General features: G+C 43.0%; 1 protein-coding gene across 6 annotated transcripts in view; it reads right to left on the bottom strand.

Annotated features, from left to right (window-relative positions):
* Positions 1 to 7,143: 7,143 nt before the first annotated feature.
* The window catches only part of LOC309330822 (uncharacterized protein), a 49,786-nt gene continuing 46,282 nt past the window's right edge, over positions 7,144 to 10,647 (bottom strand). For all 6 annotated transcript variants that reach the window (XM_081842710.1, XM_081842705.1, XM_081842706.1 and 3 more), the window contains exon 7: positions 7,144 to 9,624. In XM_081842710.1, coding sequence (XP_081698836.1) covers positions 8,863 to 9,624 — 762 coding nt within the window. In that variant the 3' untranslated portion in view covers positions 7,144 to 8,862. The remainder of the gene's footprint in view (positions 9,625 to 10,647) is intronic.

Raw genomic sequence — 10,647 nt, 5'->3', positions numbered from 1 at the left:
GCCCAATCAGCGCAGCTGAAATGTACCCTTTTTATTTGTGGTGGTGATGATGAGATAAATGGGAGCAATCTCTCTTTGTTTTTGGTCAGGTCTTTTGCTTTCCTGGAATCCCTGGGGCTCTGCTCCCTTCTCCTCCCCTTAGATATGCAAGACAGTCCACCTTCTTGTTTTGATATCCATTGGACTTTTGAGATCAAAATAACAGTAATCCTGGACCTTGTTTTACGAAGCGAATGTGTTCATGCAAGTCTTTCTTTTCTTTTCTTTTTTGACAGCCATTGGGAGAGAAGTGGAGGTAATATTTTAGAGCAACCCCACCAATTGTTGACATTTGCTGTCCCCTACTTACAGCTGTTACACTGGAGACTTGTTATTCCTTACCCTAGACCATAAAGGTGGTCTCTAGATTGTTGTACGGAATGGGCACAATCCAAGCAAAGTCAATAACTTTTAGTTGCTGGTGCTGTCAGTAGAACTTAAAAGGTTTTTTTTATTTTGATTAGACCTCCCCTTATTCTTATATTTCCTGCGTTCTTTTCATTACACATAGAGGAAAGTTGTTTTTGTCTCCGCTTATATGATAGGCATGGTGGTAGAATCGCGCATCTTATTCTAAGCATTTTTAAGCTCTCCTTTTGACTTTAGAATTACACACAAAGCAGTACAAATAATAGGAATTGCCTTTGAAATCAGGAATTGCCTTTGAAATTATCTGTGCATGAATACATTTCTACTTTGCAAATTACCCTGCAGATTGTAACAGTTGGATCAAGGCAGCCTTGAGCAGGGTAGGATGTAGAAATAAGTTGCTTCCTCAGCCCCCCTCCTTTTCTGGAATTATGTTGCTAAATTAGCAATGCCGCTGTTCAGCAATACACTAGGTGATGCTTTGCATTGTACATTTTTACAAGGCAAGTTTGCTTTTTAAAAACATCAATGTGCTGGTAGATTTAATAATGCCAAGAGCACAGTCTTCCTTTTTGTAATAATGGGGCATGGTGCAACACATTAACTTCCCATACCCTAAAACAGTAATGTGGGAACTCACCCAAAGAGAAAGCCAACAGGCTAATCCAGGATGTTTGCCTACCCGAGTGTCCTTTAAGGGTGGGTCAAAGGTATTGCAAAAGGATTTGTCACTTTTACGTGTGTAAAAACGTCGTTCTTTCACTCCTGGCTTTAAAAACGTAGAGCTTCCAAAGTGTTATAGTTTACTAACCACATCCAAGCCATTTGTAAGAGAAACTTATTCCCCACCCCACCCCAAAACGCCAACCTAACATAATGAGCGCCTGCTCACTTGTAGCCATAGGAAAATTTTAAGTGGCGTGCCCTTAAACCTTGATGTAGTCAATTGACTGGATTCTCTAGACTGCATCCTAAACATGGCTTAGTAGGTTTAAATCTGGGTTCATGATCTGGGGACCCTGTCCACACATCCTGTTAGTGGCACAGGAGCCATTTCCCTGTACAGTCAAACCTTGGTTCTTGAACGCCTTGGAACTCTGACGTTTTGGCTCCCGAACGCCAAAAACCCGGAAGTGAGTGTTCCAGTTTTCGAAAGCTATACGTCCGACATGGCTTCTGATTGAGTGCAGGACGTTTCGAACAGTTTCGGGACTCGAATGGATTCCCGGAACGGATTAAGTACGAGAACCAAGGTACAACTGTATCCACTTCCCTGACTTGAAGACGCAGGACAGTAGGGTGGGAAGAACACATGCTATGTCTATCCACTGCAGTTTGGCCTGCGACACTATTTTAGGTCCTTTCCACCTCTCCTACATATCTCCAGTCCAACATGGGAAACTGCTATGGGGAAGTGGTTTCTATGTTATCAGTAAGTTTGAAACAGATTCCCAAGCCTAGCCTGATGTCAAGTTGTATTCTTAGAATATATGGTGCTTTCATTTCCTGAAATAATGTTAACCATGTACTGGCATTGGAAAGACCAAAAGGCAATACTGCACAATGTAAAATACGTTACCTTTTGGGAAATCAGAATTACTCCTGGATTTCACTCTGAAAGAAAAGGGTGAAGACATACACAGGACAGAAGAATGTTTTTAGTTGATTACTGCTGTTGTCTTAACTCAAACTCTCCAGATGTTACACTTAAAGAACTGTTGCTGGTGTGCTGGACCACAAATCTGGCAACTATCGTCAACAGAGAGCAAGAAGCAGCTTACTGTCATGGAAATAGCATGGTGTTTGAGAAGCGAAATAACAGCTTTTTCTTCATGCATACATTTAAATTTAGAGCAGTCCTTGCTTAAGCAGGCTTCCCAACCCATCTGACTTAAAACTTACCCAGGAAAACGATAGACAAATATGCAGTATTATAAATTATGTAATAGTACCCAATTACATGTCTGCATATCTGTATTGTTGTACTTGGTAGAGTAGAAGTCAGTCCAGAGCATAAGGACAAGTTTGTTACTATTGGGATAATGCATTTGGGTAATGCTGTTCCAAGCATGTATCATTTCAGGTTGCAATGATGACTTCCATGACTGAATGCTTCTCCCATAATCACAAATATTAGTATGTCAGAAGTCGGGGTTAACCTTTTCTTCTTTATAAAGAGATTTTTTTAATTTATTTTTTTTTGTGGGAGAATACTCAAACATGCAGTCAGGAGACTAAAAGTGGAATTATCTTCTGGTTTTAGGTCACCTAGCAGCTTGCACTTAAACTCTTCTGTGGCAACAGGATTCACTTAAACTGCAGCCTATAACTTGCCAAGTTGCCAGCTCACAATCAGTGGGGTAGTTACTAACATTTAGCAATGTATTTTAGGGATGAAGAGGGTGAGTGAAGTGTATATCTTGAACTTTCATCTGTAAAGCTTTTACAGGAAGAATGGGTGGATCTGGCTTTAACATGCCTGTTTAGTACCTACAAAATACAAAATAGTATGGAATGGCCTATTTTTAAGGGGAAAGCTGGTCTGGAATAATCCTTGAAGTTGACAAATGGAAAATGTGCATTTAGTTTAAGTTCTGACACTTGAGTTCTGTTGTGTGCGTGTGTTTAAAGCTTTGGGAAAAAATAGCGTAGAAGTCTGCAGTTACGGAATCCTCTAAGGCTGAGCATTTCCAGCTGCTTGGTCTCTGTTTCAGCTCAGCATGTGCATGTGAGCACATTTTTTGCATATGTGAAAAAAGGGAGCCCCTTGCACATCTGTCTCCAGGACATGCTTTGCATTCCCTGTTGCTCCTTCCTGTATTCAGAATTGGCTTCCAGCAAAGAGTTTCTTTCAATTGCTGGATGGGTTGAAAATTATGGGCTCCCCACTCCCCTGAAAAAATGGTGCTTTATTCTTGACTTGTAATGGTTTACATTAGGAACGTATATTCCTGCTCTGGGCACATCAATACCATGTTATGAGTAAAAAGAAATTGAAGCAATCGGCTGTGCTGCACATCAGAGGGCTGTGAATTTGATGCCACCACACTCCACACACACACACACACACACACACACACACACACACATATATACACTAAATCTACTCTTTCTATGCATTAGGCGATTGAAGTATTGCAATGGAATGAAAAGGGTTTTTTGTGCGTACGTTGTATCTTTTTTAAAAGAATGAAAATAATTAATATTGCCAATGTTGGTGGGGCTGAATTGACCTTTAATCTTTAATATGCTCTTTTAAGTGTTGAAGAGCACCATTGTTCATGGGTATTACATACTCTTACGTGTTTTAGTCCTTTTTTAAAAAAACAAAAGCAAAAAAGCAAACAAAAGCAAATTGTATGGTTTGGCCAGGTGATATTTTTTAGTTAATGTGTTAACTTCTAAAAGTTTACTTGATGTTTAAAAACTGTAAATGGTTTGGCATATTTTAACCTCTCTGAAGTACAGGCTTCACCTCCCTTCTGTAAGAGAGAGACAAAACACTGGGAGTTGGGGAATAGTCTGTTCTTTAGGATAGATGTGGAAAACAGGGAGGATTGTGTATTGCTAAATAAGGCCTAGTCTCCTTCTCTGGGATATTCTTCTGTAAAGAAGGTGGGCAAATAGTTCTTCCAACTTTTTTGTGGCAATGTCAAGGATTAAAAAGTTTACTCATGAAAACTGCTTCTATTTTCTTTTTCTTTGTTGAGTTTCTATTTTGGCTTGGTTCCCTCCTTTCTTTTGCCATTAAAGCTCAAATTTTGGACTACTTCATGTGATATTGAACTGTGTATGATGACATCTAATTTCCTTACACACACACACACACACACACACAAACACAGAGCTATGGCAGGGAGAGGAGTGGGGGCAAGGGCTGTGGTGGTGTACATTTTATAATGTAGTTATATTCCAATTTTTTTTCCTCCAGGGAGGTGTAGATGGTTCTCCCCCTCCTCATTTAATCCCTGCAACACCAACACCCATGTGAGGTAGATTAGGCTGAGAGGCAATGACTAGCTCAAGGACACCCAGTGAGCATCTAGGCTGTGTGTCAGTTCGTCTCCCAGGTCCTAGTCCAACATTCTAACCATGATTCCACACAGGCATGTGTGACCACCTGGCCTCAGATGTAAAATGTTTTTAACAATAATAATGGAATGATACTGTGACTGTTGCGGGTACCCAAGGCAGCCCAGGTACAGATACTGGCCCTGTTTGCTGCTTTCCCCATCTGTGGGTGATCATTTTTTGAGGCCCTCTGTTGTGTGGCTCTGGACTTCAGCTCCAAAATCTAACCCAAACTGAGCTACTGGCTGCTACAGGAGTTCTCAGGAAAGGTCCAATATCATAGTATCTAAAGGGACCCAAGGGTCATCTAGTCCAACCCCCTGCAATGGAGGAATTTCAGCTAAAGCATCCATGACAGATGGCTATCTAACCTCTGCTTAAAAACCTCCAAGGAAGGGGAGTCCACAACTTCCCAAGGGAGACTGTTCCAGTGTCAAACAGCTCTTACTGTCGGAAAATTTTTCTGTGTGTTTATTCAGAATCGCCTTTCTTCCAACATGAAGCCATTGGTTCGAGTCCTACCCACCAGAGCAGGAGAAAGCAAGCTTGTTCCCCCTTCCATGTGACAGCCCTTAAGATATTTGAAGATGGCTATCATATCTTCTCTCAGTCTATTTTCCAGGCTAAACTTACCCAGCTCCTTCAAGCGCTCGTTGTAAGGCTTGGTATCCAGACCCTTGATCATCTTAGTTCCCCCTCCTCTGCACATGTTCCAGCTTGTCAGCATCCTTCCTAAACTGTGGTGCTCAGAACAGGACACAATATTCCAGGTGTGGCCTGACCAAGGCAAAATAGAGTGGTACTATTACTTCCCTTGATCTGAATAGTGTTAGCTTTTTTTGCTGCTGCATCACACTGTTGACTCTTCAAACCACATCTTTTGGTAAAAAGCTAAAAAAGATGGCTCTAGAAGCTACTTTTATTTTCTGCGGACCAGAATGCGTGTCGGAAGGGAGCAGGGAAAGACCTTTATTGACCAACTTAGTTCATTCATTCAAGTACCCGAGGCAAGCTGATGGGTGGCAACCCCACACTTTTTGCCTCCATTGTCTGAACCCCACTTCCCACCCCACTGTGGTCCTAATCTCGAGCCCCACTCTTTCCCATTCATAATTCCAAGTGACGCTGTCCCCCATGCTTCGCATAGCTGCCAACCTTAATGTACAGTGCAGAAGCAAGACTAAACTGTTTGGAAAGGTCAAGAAGACAGTTTGCATATAGTTTAGTTACAGCACAGTCATGGAGTAAATGCCACTGAGTTCAGTTGGGCTAAGAACATGTATAGGATTGCAACCTCAATCCTATTGAGTCAACGCCACTGAACTCAGTGGGAGGTAGACTGCATATGATTGGCACCAGTTAAGTTTTAGACCTACCTCTCCTACATTGGGACGCGGGTGGCGCTGTGGGTTAAACCACAGAGCCTAGGATTTGCCAATCAGAAGGTTGGCGGTTCGAATCCCCGGGACGGGGTGAGCTCCCGTTGCTCGGTCCCTGCTCCTGCCAACCTAGCAGTTCAAAAGCACGTCAAAGTGTAAGTAGATAAATAGGTACCGCTCCGGCGGGAAGGTAAATGGCGTTTCCATGCGCTGCTCTGGTGTGCCAGAAGCGGCTTAGTCATGCTGGCCACATGACCCGGAAACTGTAAGCTGGCTCCCTCGGCCAATAAAGCGAGATGAGCGCCACAACCCCAGAGTCGGTCACGACTGGACTTAATGGTCAGGGGTCCTTTACCTTACTCCTCCATTGCCTAGTTTCAAATCCATTTGTTGAGCCATTTTCTAAGACACAATACCATTCCCTCTGTCCTCACTGCAACAGTGGAATGTCTTGTCCTTAACATAGGACTGCAACTGTAATAGACCCCTTGGTATCTCAAACAGTTGTGGGTTTTGTTTTGTTTTTGCAGAGCCGTACAATATTCGTTTGTTAAAAAAGAAAAAGCTAAAGACTGCTTGTTGACTTCTGGATGTTACCCATTAATCATGAAGAAGAGAAATGCATGAAAATTCCAAGTTCAAAGGCACTGTAAATGTGGCTCATACTTGGTCCATAGCCATGGCTAAACGCCACTGCTCATATTTCTATAGAGACCACATGCATGATTAAAACACACGCACACCAAAAATGCTCCACAACTGCTATCAATACTGATAAGATAGAGCAGATGGAAATTTAAACAGCAGGTGAAACCATAAATTAGTCTGGCCAAAATCAAGGCTAGGTATATTAGGAGGAGCCAGACTTAAGACTCCTTAAGCATAGCAAAAATGAAAAATTGCTCCATTTGATAGGGTGGGTTAGATTTTTCCCATTCCTCCCTGGGTATCTGCTTTGCAATAAATATTTGGAAGCCTTCCTCAGCTGTCTAAACCAGGTGCAACCAGAGAACTCCCCAAGATGTGATCCCTTCCATTCGTGTATAGCAAAAGCCCTTTGAAGAAATGCAAGTAATTATACATTTCTTACCAGGTTACCATTGGGAAGCAATTAAAATCCTTAAGGGGCTATTAGGTATAATCAAACTAGCAGGCTTTCCTTTCATTCAGCCTTAAAATACACACTTCATTAGAATCAGAACTGCACAGCTGCTTGAAGCTGAAAAGTCTCTAGACTGCCCTGGTGGTGACAGAAATGCATTATTTAGTAATGGAAACAAAATGGTTGAAGAAGCAAATAGGTGTTTATCAGCAATAACTAGCTAGATTGGATGTTTAAAAAACAACACAGTACAAACAGAATATTCATCACATGCTAAAAATAGCTCCAGGGTGCAACTTATTAAAGCACTTGACAAACATGACCTGCTTTCTCAAGGAATACTGGGGACCTCAAAGCAACTTTTTGAGACAGCTGTGGCTGTGAGCAAAGCATACCCCAAATATCCTCAAAGACACACTTACTTCCTAGGCGCCCAAGAACCCTTGACAAATGTCTAAGGATGATTTGAAAAAACTAGACCACCAGACCAAGGACTGCAAAATCTGTATGGATGTTTAACTTAGCAGGAAGTTGCACTTGCAATGTCCCTGGTGATTTATTTTTGGGATTGTGAGAATGTGTGCGCGGCAATGCATTTTTGACAACACTAGTGCATAGCTTGGTTGTAGTTTACCCAGTAATAGCAGATTTATTCATGATTTACCACCCAGCATTTTGCCATGTATATATTTGCAAGGGGTAAAATACTCTGAAATGGAGATGGACGGATGTGCGTGCCAGGGAACTGCAGCCAGTTGGGATTTCCCCCACCCCCATTCTTAAGTTGCATCTCCACTTTTTATGATCTTTGCAACAATGAACACCAGTGTGTATGGGGGGAAATGGGTGTCAGAAGAAAGCAGGGGACAGCCTTTGGAACTGTGTTTATTGCTGTAGTGAGAACAGGCATATATGAGGCAAGCATACTGGCCCTGGCCACTGTGAATTGCCCTAACAGTAGTTAGCTAGGTTTGATGAGCTTCTAGTTCCTTGCAGCTGGTATTCTTTGAATAATGTGCAATGAGAGTGTGTGTTTTACCAAAGTGTGCATTTATCTCTCCAAAGCTGCCAGGACTTTCCCCAGATGATACTATTAGTGTACTTACTGTATGTTGCATCACATGCAGAGAAAATCCTCCTACCCCAAGTGGCAGAGCCTTCTGCAGGATTTAGGAAAGAAGCAATCCTTTTATAATGTGGTCCTTAAGAATAGCCAGAACTACCATCGCTAATGAAACTCTTGACAATCCTAACTGTCTCACATCTAATGTAGTTTTACACACAAATACAGTAAAAAAAAACCTAGCAAAGGTGCTGTGCATTTTGTTTTGTGCTCATGTAGCTAACCATTTACTTCTTTGTGTGTGTTTCTTCTGCTAAACACAGTTCTAACTGGTACCCACTGCCACTTCCCTGTCCAAGCCACAATCAAACTTCAGTAAGGAATTGTGCGATTTCCTCCAGCTGTGACTAGAATTTGGTTGATCTGTTTCAAAGTATTATGTCCAAAACAGCATGCCTCTTTTCAATGCAAGCCTGACCATTTGCTTCCTGGTATGGTGTGGGAATAGACAGTGCTTCCATATTCATCACAGCAACTTTAAGAAAGCCTGTCTTCTTTGTAAGAAGTACCAGTCAGGTAGTCTTGCTAAACTCTCAATAAGCCAACAAAAAACTAACAGTCATTAGATGCAGCTCAGTGAGAGGTGGCAATGCAATAGGGTATAACTTAACACACAATCTATTCCAACATTTAGAGTCAAGGCTGCCCAAGCACATTCTCCACGTTGTACGTGCAATGCAGCTTCCATTCCGTCTCAAAAGGAACATGTGTCTTTATTGCTTCCAATTGCACAAACCTACAACCTTCAGTGTCAGTTCTGATACCCATATTTGGAGGAGTTACTGAACTGAAGTTTGACACAACCGGTGAGAGGCCAAGGAATCAAAATTCGGGTGAGAATTAGTGGTGCCAGTGTCTGAAACAGGCCCATAGTTTTTATCCTTGTAACCACTGCAGCTCTTCAGGGAATCACTCTGTGAATTTGGGTACTCTCCCCAAAGATCAAGGTCTGCTCTGATACTGGTGGACTCAACTGAGCTTTCTTGAAGAGTTAGGTCCACTGGCTGCTCATCTGCCATGGTCATCCCCATATTATTATGGATAACATTTGGCTCAGATAAAACATCTGCACACTGATTCACATGCTCTGCTAAAACCAAAGGCTGTTGATCATCCCCTTCCTCAGAAATAACAAAAACAGGTTTGGGTTTATCCATTTCCAATGAGAGCTCCTTGGATTTTGAGCCATTGACTATGTTGCTTGTGAACTGGATGGGCGCATCAAGGAGGTCTTCGGTTCCCTGGCCTGGACTGTTGACTGGAGATTTTGTGCCAATGTGCTTTGCGTGATCAGACAGCCTTGGTTGGCTACAGTCAGGAGAACTTGGTAAAAACCCAAAGTAAGGGTTTCTGAAACGGGACCTTTTCAAGTTGCAGCTGTTGCTTAGCTTGCGTTGTTTCTGTGCCGAATACGTCAGTGGGTAAGATGCAGCGCTGGCCGATGAGTCCAAGTAAGCCGGTTCAGAGATGCCGTCTATTTCTGCAGCTGAAGTTACTTTCCGAGTAGCTGCAGTCTGGTCTTTCGTGGATGCAGAAAAGCCCTGGCAGGAGCAATCATAACGTCAACTCTGATAATCAGATCTGAGGGAACTACAAGTGAATATTTCTTAAGAAGTCGTAAGAAAAAGGAGCAAGAGGTCATTTTGCTCTATTTCTTCACTGTCATTTCCTTCTCTGCCTTGTGCATGATTGCCTTTCCCACGACTTAAAGGTCAAAGCAAAAAAGGGGGGAGACACGCATGCACATGTGGGGCAGGAGTGTTCTGAAGGTAAGAAAACTCCTGTTAATATTTCACAAGGTCTCCACCATTCTTTTCTTTTTTTTCTATTACAGAATCAAAGTCAGGAATGGGGAACCTCTGGCCCACAAGTTGTTGCTGGACTATAACTCCCATCAATCCTGACCATAGGCTATGCAGGGCTTGCTATAAGTGTCACTCAGCTGGTTAGTACTGGTTAGCTGCGCAGGGATTGGTTGCCCTACAGAGTTCTCAAGTGAGGCTTTGCTGTTGGTGCCTATCAGCTATTGGGTGTTGACAGCAAGCCACGTTTGCCAAGGATCAATTGGGAGCGAACTTTTAAGGCTCCTGTAAAGGCTTCCTTTAGGGATGCGGGTGGCGCTGTGGGTTAAACCACATAGCCTAGGACTTGCTGATCAGAAGGTCGAGAGTTCGAATCCCCGCGACGGGGTGAGCTCCCATTGCTCGGTCCCTGCTCCTACCAACCTAGCAGTTCGAAAGCACGTCAAAGTGCAAGTAGATAAATAGGTACCACTCCGGCGGGAAGGTAAACGGCATTTCCGCGCGCTGCTCTGGTTCGCCAGAAGCGGCTTAGTCATGCTGGCCACATGACCTGGAAGCTGTACGCCAGCTCCCTCGGCCAATAAAGCGAGATGAGCGTTGCAACCCCAGAGTCGGCCACGACTGGACCTAATGGTCAGGGGTCCCTTTTCCTTTAAAGGCTTCTTTTGCAGCTGTGCCTTTACCTGCCCCACATCTGATGCCATAGATGGCATTACATGTGCGACAGATGGGCATGGCTCTGTGAAAATGACCCCATGGGCC

Source organism: Podarcis erhardii (assembly GCF_964252035.2).
Source record: "Podarcis erhardii genome assembly, chromosome: 15".
In the NCBI taxonomy this organism is placed as follows: domain Eukaryota; kingdom Metazoa; phylum Chordata; class Lepidosauria; order Squamata; family Lacertidae; genus Podarcis; species Podarcis erhardii.
This window is presented reverse-complemented; position numbering and strand designations above follow the sequence as displayed.